Below are 17545 nucleotides of genomic sequence, written 5' to 3'. Positions count from 1 at the left end.
AGTGAGAAGGAAGAACAAGCCATGGGTGACGACAAACATCATGGACCTCTGTGACAAAATGAAGAGAGCTGAGGAACCAGTCTAGACTATAGGGCGGAATACCAGAAAGCGAACAGAGATGACAGGAAGAAGAGGACAGAGGCCAATGAGAAGTGCAATGAGGAGCAATGTATTGACATTGACAAAGAGATGATCACAGACAGCAGTTAGAACTCTTTCAGAAAAACAAGACCCTCATGAAGAGCAGTCAGCAAAAGGCCAGTGCTAGAGCAGACGCTGAAAGGAACCTCCGTACCAACCACAGACCAGAAGCTGACGACGAAAGACCGTTTATACCTGCGGCAGACGTGCATGAGGCAGTGCTAAGTCTTGAGGCATGAAAATCTTCTGGAGTGGACTCCCTCCCTTCCGAAATAATAAGGCACGGAGTAGAGGCAATGGCTTTAGAAATAAAGGCTCTGTGCCGGAATATCTGGGAGGAGAAGAAGTGACCCAAGGAGTGGACACAGTATCTGGTCACACCCTTCCAAAAGGGGTAACCTCAAGCTGTTCGACAATTACCGCACAATGAACCTAATCAGTAATCCCAAGAAAGTCATGCTACACATCATCCTCAATTCTTTGAAAAGTACGGCCGAAAAACTGCTGGTGGACGAGCAGTCTGGATTCAGAGCTGGGTGGAGCTCAATGGAACATACTTTCAACTGCAAGCGCCATTGAGAAAAACCTGCAACATCAACCTGAGGAGCTCTTACACAACTTCATCGACTGGCATGATGTCCTATGCAAGGCTCTGAGAGGATTCACCATTAACTAAGGATTTGTGCAAGTCATCTACGAATCCTAAGGAAACGCCGGCAACGCAGCACTGTTCAGTTGACAGAAGGGTGACTTAATGACATCAAATATCAAACTTCCGGGGTATTTGTTTTTTTTTCACGTCTTGTTTAACCTTTTCTTTGATACGATAATACCTGATGCCCCTTCAAGACCAACACATATCTATGTTTATCGGTGGCAGACCCGTTTCCAACTTGAGATTCGCTGATGATATTGACTTCATGGCTAAAACCAGCAGTGATCTAAAATACCTGACCAACAGACTCTACAAAAGCAGAAGCGTACGCGATGAAGGTTAGCACGGAGAAGTCGAAGATCATGGTGAAGAGCTCGAACAACACGAGAGCAGATATTACCAGGAATGGCGAGAAATTGGAAGAATCGACAATTCTTCGCATCTCCTAGTTGGAACACAATACCAACAAATAACATGACAGCAATACGTGTTGGCCCACAAGAGACCCTCGTGTCGACCGTCAAACGACGAAAACCGGCTTGGTTTGGAAACGTCACCAAGCATGACTGTCTGTGCAAGACTGTTCTCCAGGGCACGTTAGAGGGAGGTCTTTGTCGAGACCGTAAGAAGAAAGGATGACTAGACAATGTGAAAGAGCGGACGCCGCTCCTCATGGATGAGTTACTCCCAGCAGCCCACAACACACAAAACTCGCGGAGGATCTATGTGTCGTCGTCCCTCATTTCTCTTGAGCGGCAAAATGTAAACATCGGAACAAAAGATATCCAGTATAAAACAATATTAGTACGTGAGAAAGAAAATAAAATGTCCCTATATGGGCTCAAACAAGTACGCGAGAAAGAAAATACAATGTCCCTATATGGGTTCAAACAAGTTGACTTTTGTATTTAATAGTTTTTGCCTAGACCAATCGATCATCCTGGAAGTGACTTTTATACATGTATTTTATGCTTAAAATAAGCACGTATTTTAAAAATAAAACAAATGCAACACAATTTCTCCAAATTATTCAATCGTTCTGTGTTTATACCTCATAAATGTACATTTAATTTAGTATGAGTAAGAGATCAGTATGATTAAACAATTTCAATTTTGTGTTGGAATTCGTGACAAAAGTAAAACGATTGCCATTTCGACAATCTGTAAACAAGTCCCTTTAATTGCCACGTATCAGAAAAACAAAGGGTTGTTGACACACAAATAACTTAATACCAAGGGATATTTTATGTGCGTGGTGTAATTGATACAGTTTTTCTGTTTGGAATTGTGACAAATTAAAAAATATATAGCTCGCAATATTATAGCAAACAACAACAACAACAACATAACAAATTGAAATAAACACAGCAAACACAAATAAAACAATCGGTAATCCGTAGACGGAACCAATTAAAAGATACACAAAAAAATTATGAATTGTTACGAACATCATTAAGTATAGTAATTTAACATTTTCGAGAAACTAATGCCCGTCATAATAAATATATGCACATGGATTAACTGTAACAATTTTGCACACTAGAAACGCCACAATTCATAAAAGTTACAGTATATTTCTATCTTAAGTTCATTTCACACACGCTGGTAACACAATAATGTGTTTAATCACGTTAACGAGGCGTTATTTAGATCGTGCAAGATATGAGTTCAACAGTTTATTTAATCGCAAACAAATGGAACATTTATTACTAACACTAATTGGGTAGCATAATTGCATGGGCATTTACGCTGCAAGAACGATTTACAAGTCTAAAACTGTACACAATAAAATACTAACGAAAAGTTGTTACACGCTGACGTTTTACGAAGACAAAACAATAATAACAAATTAAAGAAGATTTATTTTTTACCGATAATAACTGTAAAATGTCAATCGTATCAATGGCAAACACACCGAAAGAAGAATTCTCAAACACAACCGGAATAACAGAAACAATAACATGTCATAGCAATGTATTAGAACAAATGGTTAAAGATGTTGGGAAAAAAACACAACCAGATGAAGAGGCGACTCCACGTGATCCTCGTGTCGGGGCAGTTACCAATATAGACTTAGACGTGGTCAATCCTAAGCAGCACATCGGACTGTTTGGTGCGGTGACATTCGGCATTGGAAGCATGATCGGTTCTGGTATCTTCATTTCTCCAAAGGCATCATTAGCTTTAGCCGGATCGCAAGGTATGCCTTTTATAACTGGTACTTAAAGGGGCATTTTCGCAGATTTCGGCATGTATTGAAGTTTGTCATTAAATGCTTTATATTGATAAATGAAAACATTGCATCTAAAAGCTCTAGTAAAAACAAGAATACAATTAAAGAAAGAAAAAGTAACCACCAACTGGGCTCGAACCACTGATCACTAGAGTAAAAGTCTATCAATTAGACCTCTCGGCCATCCGAGCTGATTTTATGACTGTTCAATTTTATACTTTACATAAGCAATCCTCGAAATGTCACAAAATGTAACGAAACCAACAAAACCATCCAAATTATTAAATCGTTTCGCGTTGCAACGCTTTATAATTTTCAGGTTTTTATTCAGGTTTTTAAATCGTCAAAAGATGTATATAATGGATATTATGGTAATTATTCAGTATTACTGTTTCCTCACAAATATCATAACTACGAAAATTTGCGAATCTAAAACATTTTGTTGAATTTTGTCAATTTACCAAAACGTGAAAAGATCCCTTTAATATTTAGATTGTTGTTACTAATAATGATCTCCGTCCATAACAGTTCTTATGTAAATATTATTTATTATAATAAATGCAAATATTAATTTTATAACAATTTGCGACTAAGACCTCCTCATGTTATCAAAATATATATTTTATTTATAGACAAAGAATTTAAAATATTTGCATTCATAGTCGTTCACCAATGAGTTGGATAAAAAAAAAACGAAATGCAGCCATCTTTACTTATGCGACCTTGAATAAGTTTACAACATGCATCACTTTAATGTTGTATGTTATTTTGTTAGTTCAAGCTGTTAGCTAAAATTTGTTGACTCACACATACTTTATAATACATGCAGAAGTGATGTATGTAATGATTGTTTCTCATAAGATGAACATTGTAATCTACGCAGTGAGCGTTATATGCATTTTTGGTAAATACAAGGGACTTATTTATAATGAGGAAAAACGACAGTTAAACGCACCTAAACAAGTTTGTATTCATATTCCAACAAGCAAATTAACATTTTTGAAAAGACAAAAGTGTTTAAAAGCACATAAACCCTCAAAATCAACGAACATTTCGTACAATATTTCGAAAAAATAAAGTCAACACATAAATATCAATATTCCTTATAGCAGTAGCCAAAAAATTCAACGCTAGATGTGGTCTGGTAACATAGAATTAACAAGAGACCAAATGCTCTTTTTTATCGGGACAATGTATTCAACACATATTGATGTACTAAGTTCGTGTTCGTGTGTCGTACGAATATATATCGTTACGGGAAATTAAAATGGAAATGTATTGTGCCACAAAAAATAAAAACGAGCATTTGGAAATTCGTTAAATCTTTGTTACCATACCACATCTAGCGTTGAAATTTTGGCTATTGCTATAATTAGGAACGTTGATTTTATGTGATAATTTGTTTTCGAAATATTGTACGAAATTGTCGTTGTGTTTGAGTATTAATGTTATTTTAAATATATTTTCGTAAAATAATATTGTTTCTAGAGTTTCTTTGTTTGAAACGGCGAGGAGGCACATTTGTTAATGTATTTGTTTCCTTGTTTTTATAAATCTATCCTTAATGCTACAGTTTTATAACTGAATTCATTTAAGGACTTTCCTTTAAAAAACAAGAAAACGATACAAAAATATGCAAACAAATCAATTTAAAGTGATTTTTTTTCAATTTCAGGAATGAGCCTGGTTATCTGGTCTCTCTGCGGCCTGATTGCCTTCATGATGGGGCTTGTCTACGCCGAACTGGGAACCATCATACCGCGTTCCGGTGGAGACTTCGTCTACATCCGAAAAGGATTCGGACCAGTTCCGGCTTTTCTTGCTGTGTGGGTCAAACCTTTGTTCGTGCAAACGTCAGCAACAGCGGTCTTATCACTGGTGTTTGCGGACTATTTATTACCTTTAGTTTATGGCGCATGCCCTCCTCCGAATGTTCTAAGGAAACTAATAGGCGCATTGCTGATAATAACAATTGCAATATCAAACATTGTCAGTCCAAAGTTAGGTGTCTTTGTTCAGATGATTAGTACTGTTGCCAAAACACTCGCACTGATTATCATTGCCATAACAGGCATTGTTTTCATCTTAAAAGGTCGAACTGAGAATTTAACAAATGCGTTTGATGGTTCGGCTTCAGAAGTGACATCGTATTCACTAGCAATTTATAGTTGCGCCTTTGCTTATGGTGGATACATCCGCATCGGTGAAATAGCTGATGAAATAATCAATCCACAAAAGAATATTCCACGCGCGCTTATGATTTCTATAACATTGGTGACTGTGATTTACGTCGTTGTCAATACATCATACTTTGTCCTTTTGCCCAAGCAAGAATTTTTAGGATCCCCCGCTGTTGCATATGATTGGGCTTTAAAGTGTATTCCATCCGTTGCTATATTCGTACCCATCAGTGTCATGATTTCCGTCTACGGATCAAATAATGGCGGATGTTTTGGATCAGCAAGAGTCATGTTTGCGGCCGCCAGAGCAGAACAATACCCCGAAGCTATTTCTTTCCTCCATGCTAAAGACTCTACCCCAATCATATCCTTAGTTTTATTTCATATAATTTGCATAATAATGTTGATACCCGGTGATATTCAACAGCTTATTAACTTCCTTAGCTTTATGAGTTCCTTTGTTACACTTTTGTCGTCTCTTTCACTTTTGCGCCTCAAGTGGTTATCGAGAAAGGAACCTAAGAAAACAGGATTTCGTACAAACATCATTTTTCCAATCGTAACAAGTTTAATTGCAGTGTTTCTCATAGTCGCACCATTTATCAATTCTCCCAGAATCGAATTTCTGTATAGCGCATCTTTCGTGTTTGGCGGATATTTGCTCTACATTCCATTCGTTCATTTTGGCTGGAAGCTACCAGGAACTGACAGAATTACGGTCTTCCTGCAATTGTTATGTAATAGTTGCCCGACTGAGAAACTTGCCTAGACAATTCTTTAATAAGAAGATGTTGTATACGCAAAATTATAAGATGTATCACTCGTAATTTATAGTTCATTAGCGACATAGGACCAAGACATCATAAGCAAAACAGGTGAAAAATGCCAATATATACATGTTGTTCATCGACGTAACATGTTTATTACAGTGTATGAATTGATAAGGGTAATTGAGTTAATTTGTTATATATCAATGTGTTTAGTGTATATTTTTACATTGTCATGCATTTTTCAACTTCTTGTTTGAATGCAGATTGGTTGCTAATAATTGATAATATAGGGGATTAAAGAGCATTCGGTATGGAGATCACTTAATAAGAGACATACACCAATATTATTTCTCCGACTCAAACTGATAGCGAATACTTGTTTTTCTTAGTACAGTATGTTGTGATATATGTAACGAATTGCGACGGGAAAAGCAATTCTGCTGATTAGTACTATTGCTGAAAACCCATCACGAAAACGCTTGTTTCTGGATTATGGAGAGAGTCTGGCAATAATCGATACACATTTACAAGGGCTTGCTTTGAAAGCAGTATATCATTTATCTATGGCCTTAGATGTCACTTTGATATATGGTCAATTATATGGTTTGTTAACCCGCCTGTTAATGTCTGAGATTTAACGATCATATGAAAATAGAGGTTACGTTATGCGATGTACTGTAATGTTACGTTATTTGTATATATGTGAGATGCTCAGGTCCGCTTTTATCATCTCGCTATAAGATTTATATGAGTATTCTGTGGCATTTATTACATAGTCATGTTTGAATGTTGTATTTAGTACATATGGCTACTAAATGCATCTTTTTCTATAATTAATTTGCTAGAATTTTCGTTGATATGATTTGTTGCATGCGAATTCACTTTTAAGTCCGTTGACCTGTGCGCGAAATGCAATGGTTCATAGCGCCTACATTGTGTCTTTTAATTCGAAATGCATACTGAGCATGTGATTAAATATACTTTTTTAAATTCAATAACATATATTTATTCCTGTATTGCAAGACGGACATCCAAATATATAAACGATTACATTTTCTGGAAAAAAAACTTGTTTGCTCTTTTAATAAAAGTAAAATTATATGAGGTACTTATATATGAAAACTTGTTTGACTTGATGAGGGCGAATGTGACTGGCACATTATGATCCGGTCATAAGACGAGTGACTCCTTACAGTGCTTCCTGGTCTATGTTTTCGTTAGCATCGTGAATATCCAAAACAGAAATGATTTTCAAAGCACACTACTTTAGGCACTTTCAATTTTACTAATAAATATGTTTAAATTTTCATATAATATTTTGCTAAAATATTATTTAATGACATATGTTGTAGCCAACTACACATTAAGTGAAACTTCGCCTGCACGTAAAGGAGAGAAAACACGTATTATACAATGCGGTCATTTATTTATTGCAAGGACCCCATCTCCAGAGAGACAGAACATAATGCACTAGACGAAAATCTACATAAAAAACGCTCTTACATGGACAAAATTAGTGTCACCGCATGGGAACATTCAACGAAAAGTGACTGGAGGTTTACACCGGTTGCATGGACCTTCTAACATCACACTTGGCCCAGAATTATTCATAAAACATTACCGTGAAAATAAAATTAACCGTATAGCCTCAATATTAAAATTTACAAATTTAAGTGAATTCAATGTAATCAATAGCTTACAACGCCACTGTTTTCTACAGTTCAGATCATTAGCACCGTAACTTAATGACGGTCAAAACAATGACATCAAAACGTATATCAACAACATCTAAACTTGTTATGAAAACTTAAGCGACGTAGCATCAAATATTTTGGCACTGTTTGTTGTTGATTTTTTTTATATAGCATACTACAGCACGTTTGTAGTTTTGGTGAGCGTGATAGTGGCTTTAATGACGGACAATTCAATGAAATCAAAACGAGTTTTCACAACATCTCGTCTTTAAAAAAAACTTTAGCGACGTATCATCAAATATTTATGTACATTCAGATCATCGTCGTGAACTGCAGAAAGGAGCTGCAATACGGTTGTAAATGGCCAAATATTTAAAAAGCTTGCGTTTCTAAATGTATATATTTAGGCACAAGAAATAGTCGAAGTTCAATTCTTTTAAAAGTTTCATTGTTGAACAGATTAATCCAAAAATATCCGCTTCAGTTGACATACAAGCGCCAGTGTTAGTAAAATTTATTAGTTATGAAGTATTAAAATCCTGAGCTCGATTTGAAATCAAATGACTTCATAATTCTTTTTAAACATTATTCCCTTTTTAGCTGCATCTTCAACGTATCCCCTAAAAATGTGAATTATAAGAATGAGCTTTATATTTTAAGTATTCAACTTAATAGAAACGTACCATAACTAATACGTGAAACGCACTTTATGTGGATTACTAAGAATATATAATTTTGTATTTGATTGAATATTGTATCATTAGTTTATTTCCTAAATTGGTAGTTTAAATATGTATGGAATTAGTAATATTATAACGTTGATAATATAAACCTAGTTAAAATGTTTTTGGTTTCACTTATAGAAGTTAAATACAGGTAGACCAAAACATTGGATTGCCCGAGGAAACATTATCTCTTCAAAATATGTAACAAACGGTAAACATGATAAAATGCTAAAGAATAATTTAAATTGAACCACATACATTTGAAGAAATCTCTATACGTCTTAAATAGAAACATCGTACTTACAAAGTTAGCACGAGTAAAACCCAATAAACCGGATGTCAAAACACGCTGCTATTCTTATTGCGACAGGTCCTAAAGAAAACGTGTCTCTAGCATTGATTAAATTACATTACAGAAAGAGAAAACAAATTTCGCTGACACAACTTTAGCGAATGATTGGCATCAGTGTGTATAAATGTGAATGTTAATGTAATTTCACGGCATTGCTGCATCGTCTGACACATGTTATTTTCATCTCGATTATTATCATCTTTTAAGAAACTAAACACCTTCATGTAATACAGAAACGTGTACGAACACAACAAACACAATGTTACTGTTTATTGAGCACTTTGGATGCGAATGTGAGATTGGTTGATGGTCACCATTACGAACAGGTGGGGTTTCCTTCGAATACTTCGATTCCCCCATTACCATAGAACAAGACCAAACCAAAGTAGCGTATCGTTATGTAAACACACCGAAAAATGCTATTGTATTTCAAAATGAGCCCCAATTTTTGTAAGTCAAATAAATAAAGTATGCAGGTGTTCTTGGACACTCTCCAGGTCTACAACTCTGGCGCGGACATACCTGATAACTTCTTAACACATACTTACACTCTTGTTTCTAAGAAAAATTTAAATTCATACATTTTTATGCTGAATGGTATGCATGCACATGGGTATAACACTTTACGCTTATTAGTATGTATACTCAATATTTTCTTAAAATCACCAACAGTATTCTGATAAACATTTAGAATTGTAAATGTACAGTATGAGAATATGATTGAATAGTCTGTATCGTATATAGACACATTCAGTGTATTTGTTTACCGTGTGACCAGCAAACGTGTTGTTACTGCTCGAGAAACATAATTGGGTTTAATGTGTCCTGGCAATAACAAAATTTGATTATTGCTGGGGTATTGTTAAGGATGCTTCATTTATCGGATGCAATGTGGGTAAATGTGACTAAAGTGGGCAATATTTTACAGATTTGTTCCCAAATTGCAAACGATGTTACACTATATCGCCCCTTGGTGCAAAAAGGTACCATGCGATATTAAATCTAGAAGGCACTTGGTACCTTTTTGCATCAATGCGGCGAATGATTAATTTTCTTATACCATTTTTGACATAACATTACAATGTTAAAACGTTTCGTTGCGCGAATCGAGTAAATGTGATTGTGTCTTGAAATGTCATTAAATTATACAAAAATTTAGGACTGAGTCCTGCAATAAAAATCTTAAGTTAAAAAGCACTGACTTATATATACTCATTAAAAAAACTGGGCTAGTGCCATAAATGTCTGAAATCTCGCTGAAAGCATCTTGCTGTTCAACCTTCTATTGATTCAATTATATTTGAGGCTCTAGATAAGTTGCAATCGCTAATTGCTGTTAAAATAACACACTGGCAAGTTAACTAAAACACAGAAAACCAATTTATGAGAACGTCTCTGTAAATAAACTGATGATCTGCTTTTTTAAGTTATTACCAGTTGTTGCACACAAAAAATCACATATATCGACCTAATATAAAAAAAAATAAAGCAAAGAAAGGCATATCACATATTGAGGTATTTACCATTGTGAACAATATACTCCTTTCTCCAGAATTAAGGACAGGTTATTGGAAACATTTTGTAAATACATACAATGTTAATGAATACGGCTATATATGTATTAATTATTCCTATATATTTTTTATAAATCACTGCAACGCGCTATCAACGCTTGCGGATCACGATATGAAGAAAGACGATTATTCCTCGAAAAACCAATACTCGTTAACTTCAATATACACTTATACGTTTTCCGATTTTTCCAATGCGTATTGGTTGTCTACTGCTCATATATAAGGTACTGCTGGTACAGTTGAGACATCCTTCGATGCCTCAATATTCCGACCAGCAGCGACATGAACTTCCAACAAGCGGATATTGAATTTCATTCTTATAAATAGTTGTTTCTGTTGTAACGCAATGCAGTGGTATGTTGTTTTTTTTGCTGCAATTTAACGTTTTCGGATAACTAGTAGGAGCTCTTATCGCGTAAGTATTTCGCGATGATTTTAAATAATTTTCTTTAATATATTGAGTTAAGGTAGTCTTTTTCCTATTTAAGTATACCACAGATGTAACCAAATGCACTTTTATATTGCGCATTTATTATAAGGCGTATTTTTAATAAAACTTTGTCAAGCATTTAATGCTACACGTAGACGATCCAATTGAGGTTAAAAATTGGACGATTATGTAACATTTTGCAGTAAAATTATGCATAACAAGCAACACGTTTATTCTATTTTCAACGTATTGTAACATTGTTAGTTATAAACATGTGAAACGATTCCTTAATAGTATATTTTATTTAATGATTGTTGATTGTTTATTCATGAATTCGTCAGTAAAACATTTTATCAGGTTTCTTTACTCAATTTCAAGCAACCTTGAAAATTCTAGCAAAAATAAATTCGAATTTATAAAATAAACACATAATATGCAGTTATAAAACGGAAACCTACCAAAACTTTATTATTTCAGAAAAAAATGGATCAACATTCTGAACTGAAGAACTATCGGCACTATTTTAGAGAGCACTCCAATGAATCAAGTTTTAACTACACATTAGCCGACGACATCATTCAGGAGTTCGAAGCAAATCTGTTTACTCTCAACAAATTCTCGACCATCGTTCTACTGTCCATGTACACCCCGATCTTTATCATTGGGCTAGTCGGGAATATCTTGATCATCGCGTCTGTGACGGCCGACAAGGCGAGGAAGTCCAATTTGTATTTTCTGGTAAATCTGGCACTGTCTGACCTGGTAGTCACGGTGTTCTGCATGCCCACTTGTATCGGGACAATTGTCTACAAGCCGTGGGTCTATGGAAGAGTTCTGTGTAAATTCACAGCATTTGTACAAGGTACGTTAAGCATAATGTTAAGGTCATGAAAAATAGACAACAATGTACACTTTTGAATGTACATGAACCTGTTATTTTTATTAAATGGAAATAAAATAAGCGAATCTTAAAATGGCACACGCATATATTTCAAAGCTGCTGTTGTTTGATACCTAAAATTAAAACTTATGGACACGTGTTTTGAACAAATGAGCATGCCACTAAAATAAAGTGTTTGCTATTAGGTACAATATAAAATCGGATACAAAAATTAATTATACAGCATCACTGAAACGATATTAATGTACAGATATTACGCCGTTTTTATGTTGTTGTTTTTGATTTTGTTTAGTCAGAAAGATTTATTGTGGAATGTTTTTTTAAAGCTCTACCGTCATTTAAAAACTTTTATGTATAACAAAAGTGACGAACATAATAAATGAAAGGGCCTGGTAGTCATCGCAATAGCTATGATAAAAGTTGCATACTCGGATACGACTAATGCACTTAAGGACGACATTTTAAACCCAAAATGCAAACAATACTTCTTGTGGTAACGTCATCACTCTCTCTCTTTATACATATACATTTCTAAACTGGTAAGAGTCATTCCAAAATGAATGTCTTATAACATATCGTTTTGTTTTGCTGGAAAGTTTGATTTATGCATGTCTGATTTCACGATTCTCACTGTCACAGGTGTTGCAGTAGCTGTGAGCATCTTCTCGATGACAGCAATGTCTGTAGACCGATATTTCTCCCTGCAGTATCCAATCAGGGCCCACAGAGAGTCATCATCCGGTCAGGCCTGCTCCGTCATCATCGCCATGTGGGTCATTGCAGGATTGTTTATGGGTCCTCTTTTGTACATCCGCGATGTCGACGTTCTGCAAGATGTACCGTTCTTACGACCGATGTCGTTCTGTATTGAGAAATGGCCTCATGTCAGAGATAGACAAGCATATGGTGTGTTTTTGATGTTTGTTGTGTTTATTATACCGGCGTTCACCATTGGTATTTGCTATGGGAGCATTGGCCGAGCGTTATGTGTGATTGAGCGCCACGAACGCGTTAGCTCAGACGGAAGTACTCAAAGACTTATGTCCAGAAAGAGAGCTGCTCGTATGGTCATCATACTGATTTGCGCATTCATGTTTTGCTGGTTCCCATATAGTGTGCTGTCTATCTTGGCCGATATTTCGGACAATGGTACATTAGTTTCAGTCATTCCCTTTGTTCTTTGGCTTGGTCAAGCACATAGTGCATTCAATCCGATGTTGTACTGGTCATTGAATAGAAGGTTTAGGACAAGCCTGCATAGGTTGGTCAGTGTGGTCAGGATTACTGGATGTTCAAGCACATCTGCTAACAATGTTACAATTCCCCATTATGTTTAAATGGCGGATTGACTGAGCAGTCAGTCTTTACAATGAATGTGTAATGTCGTGTTTGGGTTTTAAAGCAGTTTTACCACTTTTGCGATAACTACTTCATCCATCAAGTAATAAGTCTACAAGAGGTGTGATTGAATATAAATGGCGCACTCGTTTGCCATAGGACCAACTCTTGTAATAACTCCAGATGTCATTGCTTAAAATAATGTTTTAGAAATAAAAGGTCAATGTGTATAAAACATCATGGAATTACTAAGCAAATACAAAGTAATATGATCATGATGTATGTGTTATGGATGTTATTATGTGTCGTTGTAAGCTGTTTAATGCTTAATGTTTAATGTCGGATTTGTATTTGTTTTGTTATTAATATTTTAATTGAATTTCTGTTCCAATCTACGTCAGTTTACCGACTGATGTTTATTATTATCAATTTATGTTAAAGCATTTTACATAATTCAAAAACATTTTTTAAACGAAATGATTTTGTTTTATTTACGATTCGAACAACATTTTTTTTCTGCATTTCTATATAGACTGTTGGGGGTAATTATACGTACTTTAAGCGAAAATAAATTAAACGGTATTTTCCGACAGTTTATTCACCAAAGAAATGCAGAAAAACACAATTCAATTCTCTAGCGAACACACACGCCACTGTCGAAGAATGAAAATCAATGTCGAGCAGATTCACACAAACAATGACTTAATGAAAAAGTAGTTTTGTATTTATCAATGTTCCTACATATTAAATTCATATGGTAATTTAAACCACATGTAACATAAGATAAAAACCAATCAGAATGAACGGTTTACATGAAAATGAACAAGGAATGTAAATAATCAATTGTTGATATCACGAGGACATCTGCGTCTAATTTGGCATCAATACAAGAACGAATGCATTCGATATCGTTTGAACAATAAGAAAACAGATGCATAAGATGGATATTTGAGAGCATGGAAAATATTCAGTATTACTGCTTCACTGCTTCCGCACAATACTTCAACGAATATTTGCGAATCTCAAAAAAAATGTCAATGGAAAATGGTAAGAATTTACCAACAGACATTTAATGAGCATTACATGCTAGCCCTAATGACATGTTACTACGGCTTCTTTGCAAATTGCATTTAAAAAATCCATATATATTATATGAAGTGGTACACATGATTTAGTAAGTGGTTATCAGTGAGCAATATTGTTATAAATGAACTTGTATAAATTCGTACATATGATAGGCTTTAGATGTATAGTATGGTATTGTTATGCATTTTTATAATATTACATGCCGCCATGGAAAAAACAATGTGCTGTGCAGAATGCTACAGGAAACAAGTTGGGAGTTGGGAATTATATGAAAAGATATATCCAAAAAGTTAAATATGTTAAATTAATTAGAAAGTCTGTTTTATTTCAAATAAAAAATATCGAAATGTATTCTTTTATTTACAAACAATATATAGTTTAACTGGTACACAAGTTCTACTAGTCACTCTTTGTTTTTACATCTCTCTCTCTCTCTCTCTCTCTCTCTCTCTCTCTGAAGAAAAACATTCTTACAATAACTGTTCGATTTGCAACCTTGTGTACCAGTAAATGATAAAACAGGATGTTCTTTCCCTCACTGGAAAGATAAGCTGCGCAAGCATAAAAAAGTTAGCATAATTGTTTAGGAATTAACTAGATAAATGTGTCTTTAGTTGATGATGATGATTTATGACATTTTAAAGGGACCTTTTCACAGATTTTTGAATGTATTAAAGTTTGTCTTTAAATGCTTTATATTGATAAATGTAACCATTGCATCTAAAAAGCTCCAGTAAAAACAAGAATAAAATGAAAGATTAAAGAAAAGAGTAACCCTCAACTGGACTCGAATCATTTACCCCCGGTAGTAATAGTCGAACTTTTAGACCATTCGGCCATCCGTTCTCATAAAATGTGTGATCTATTTTATACTTTATACTTTATATAAACGATCCTCATAGTGTAACAAAATATAACGACAACAAAAGAACTCCTCAAATTATTCAATCGTTTCGCGTTGCAACGCTTTTATAATTTTAAGGTGTTTAAATCGTCAACAGATGCATAGCATTGATATTTTAGAGCATGGGAATTGTTTAGTATGACTGTTTCCTAACAAATATCAATACTACAACGAAACTTTGCGAATCTGAAACATTTATTTTTATTTTGTCAATTTACCAAAACGTGAAAATGTCCCTTTAAGCTTGAAAATGAAAACGACTTTATCAATGCCACTCATACTATTTACGGGATTATTTTAAAACTGCGATACAATAATAAAATGTTCAGTTCTGTTAACCGTTTAACGGTAAATTGAAACGTTGTAGAAATATTTCGCAATAAGATCTTAAGCTGAAGATTAAAATTAGACAATTAAATAAGACTATTGTAAACTGCATTATAAAACTTTAAAACTAAGGAATGGACCTCATATTAGCATATGAAACCGAAGCGAAAAGCGTGCATGTGTATTTGAAAAAGAATTTTGTTTTAATTATGTTCACAGCAGACAAGTTTTGCTCCTTTTGATCTTGCCATGTTTGGTAACAGAAAAAGCAACACATAAGGCGCACTTGATACCAAAGTATGAAGTCCATGAAATGAAAGATAGTTATGGAAAACTTATTTTCTAAAAAAAAAATCACTAATATTATATTTGGAGAGACAACAATAGTACTTCATTTCCAAATATAAGCCATATTGAACTTGTTCGTGAAGACAAAAGGTAACGAATATAAGGCAAGAAAGAAACAAAGACTGATAGTTTGGTTGATACATATGCCCTTAAGACTTTTATTAATAACATGTATATGGACGAGAAATTGCATCTTATTTGACATACAATTTAAATGTAAATCCTTAAACGATACGTCACCAATATACTTAGAATAGAGCGATTGTCTGAAATTACCCATTCGGTCTATAATGTCCCGATTTCCGAAATTGGATTGAGCGATGGCCTGTTGGCAATCTTGTTTTCCTGTCCTAAAGAATGTCAATAAAAGAAAGAGGTATTACTATCAAAGCGGCTATGCTTTCCTATTTTGGACTAAGTGATCAATTAAATGTATTTCTGGCACGTTGAACATATCATGGTTGTGTCTGATTTTCCACATCATAAGCACGTGCTAAACTACGAATGATTAATGGTGACTTATTGTCTGTGTTAAATAAACAAGTCACATAGTTGCTTTGAATTTCTCAGTATGATCAATTCGAAACAATCGACAAAGTATGCATTGATATTCAAAAACCTTCAAAAGCAGGAAATTACATACATGTTCAGTATGCATATAAAACAATATTATGCCTATTTGTACGAATCTCACGACTAATGCATGATGATGCTTTTTATGTTCCCTAAAAGTATGCGATATGAATCAGTTTATTTGTTTACTTAAACATATTTTAGATCTATGTAAACACATTGAAAATACATTGTAAACACTGTAGAGGTGGCTAGGTTTTGTGCGTTATACTAATTGAGTAATTTATTATTTATTCAACGTGATGTCGTTTTGCTTTTTAACTGAAATCTTCTGTTTAGTGTAATGAACAGTAGTGCACTGACAAGTGTTCACTTATTTCAAACACAGGAACGCATGTCCATTGTAACTTCTCAAAAGATTATATACATAAATAGACATACCGCGTTCATTTTAGAAATATTTAAAAAAGGTATTATGATTACAGTTGATACACCATTTAGTAATTAATAAAGTAACATTCGGTATGGAGTTTATAGCGACGGTGAAATTTATTTCCTGTCGCAAAAGACGAAAATAGACAGTCGGATTTTGAGGACAGCGTCAGACGACAGATGACTCGTCCATACTGACGTAAACGTCGGGCGGCACGAGGCCAAAACAATCCGAGACAACATAATTAGAATATAGAGCGGATGATATTAACGCGTATCCGGTACATGGTGAGGCAATCATCAAAACATCGCACGAATATGACAGCTTTATAGTGGCCAAGTTATCACCATACACAGAATGTTTAGTTACGAGTCATCAATTGCAATTGAATCGACATAACATGGGCAATTTGCCCCTGCATGTTCGTAAATGCGGTGGTCTAGATATGAACAGGCCTTGTTTTGTATCGGATGTAAGGCATCCCCAATAGTATGCGGATCCATACAAAAGCGACTATTAATCAGCGATGAGAGAAAGACATTTTCTGCAAAAGTAACCATCATTCTCAGGGAAAGAGCAGTGGGCGACCTGTATTTGAAGCGAAATCGAATGGTAGCCACTAGAAAATTGGAGGCATATTAAGCAAACTATTATCGCGATTGGAAGGCAAAGTAGCGCAATTTGAGATAGTGCGGTGCGAGACGAGAGATCACAATTGCCACATCAATCGAAAAACAAGGAATATACGCAGTACATTATTAATCGAAGAAAAAATAAATTTTGAGGCCACACAGATGTAAGATCGAAGCAAAATAAAATCGATGCTTGAAAGCCAATTGGAAGCAAATAAAAGAGCTAAAATAGAGTTAAAACGCTAAACA

The 17545-nt window shown here is 34.7% G+C and overlaps 2 protein-coding genes across 2 annotated transcripts; both read left to right on the top strand.

Moving 5' to 3' along the window:
- Positions 1–2406: 2406 nt before the first annotated feature.
- On the top strand, positions 2407–7080 carry LOC127871527 (b(0,+)-type amino acid transporter 1-like). Its single transcript, XM_052414551.1, has 2 exons — positions 2407–2996; positions 4705–7080. Exons 1-2 carry the CDS (start codon positions 2684–2686, stop codon positions 5976–5978), a joined length of 1587 nt encoding a protein of 528 aa, XP_052270511.1. The 5' UTR covers positions 2407–2683; the 3' UTR covers positions 5979–7080.
- Positions 7081–11237: 4157 nt separating this feature from the next.
- Positions 11238–17306, top strand: LOC127872606 (neuropeptide SIFamide receptor-like). The gene is made up of 3 exons (XM_052415933.1): positions 11238–11616; positions 12295–12424; positions 17234–17306. Exons 1-3 carry the CDS (start codon positions 11238–11240, stop codon positions 17304–17306), a joined length of 582 nt encoding a protein of 193 aa, XP_052271893.1.
- Positions 17307–17545: the final 239 nt, after the last annotated feature.

The sequence above is a fragment of the Dreissena polymorpha genome, chromosome 3 (genome assembly GCF_020536995.1).
Source record: "Dreissena polymorpha isolate Duluth1 chromosome 3, UMN_Dpol_1.0, whole genome shotgun sequence".
NCBI lineage: Eukaryota > Metazoa > Mollusca > Bivalvia > Myida > Dreissenidae > Dreissena > Dreissena polymorpha.
This window is presented reverse-complemented; position numbering and strand designations above follow the sequence as displayed.

Coding starts and splice junctions, on each gene's coding strand:
- LOC127871527 (XM_052414551.1), top strand. CDS start 2,684: ATGTCAATCGTATCAATGGCAAACACACCGAAAGAAGAATTCTCAAAC. Junction 2,997..4,704: donor AGCTTTAGCCGGATCGCAAG/GTATGCCTTTTA, acceptor TTTCAATTTCAG/GAATGAGCCTGGTTATCTGG.
- LOC127872606 (XM_052415933.1), top strand. CDS start 11,238: ATGGATCAACATTCTGAACTGAAGAACTATCGGCACTATTTTAGAGAG. Junction 11,617..12,294: donor ATTCACAGCATTTGTACAAG/GTACGTTAAGCA, acceptor TCACTGTCACAG/GTGTTGCAGTAGCTGTGAGC. Junction 12,425..17,233: donor TGCTCCGTCATCATCGCCAT/GTGGGTCATTGC, acceptor CATCATTCTCAG/GGAAAGAGCAGTGGGCGACC.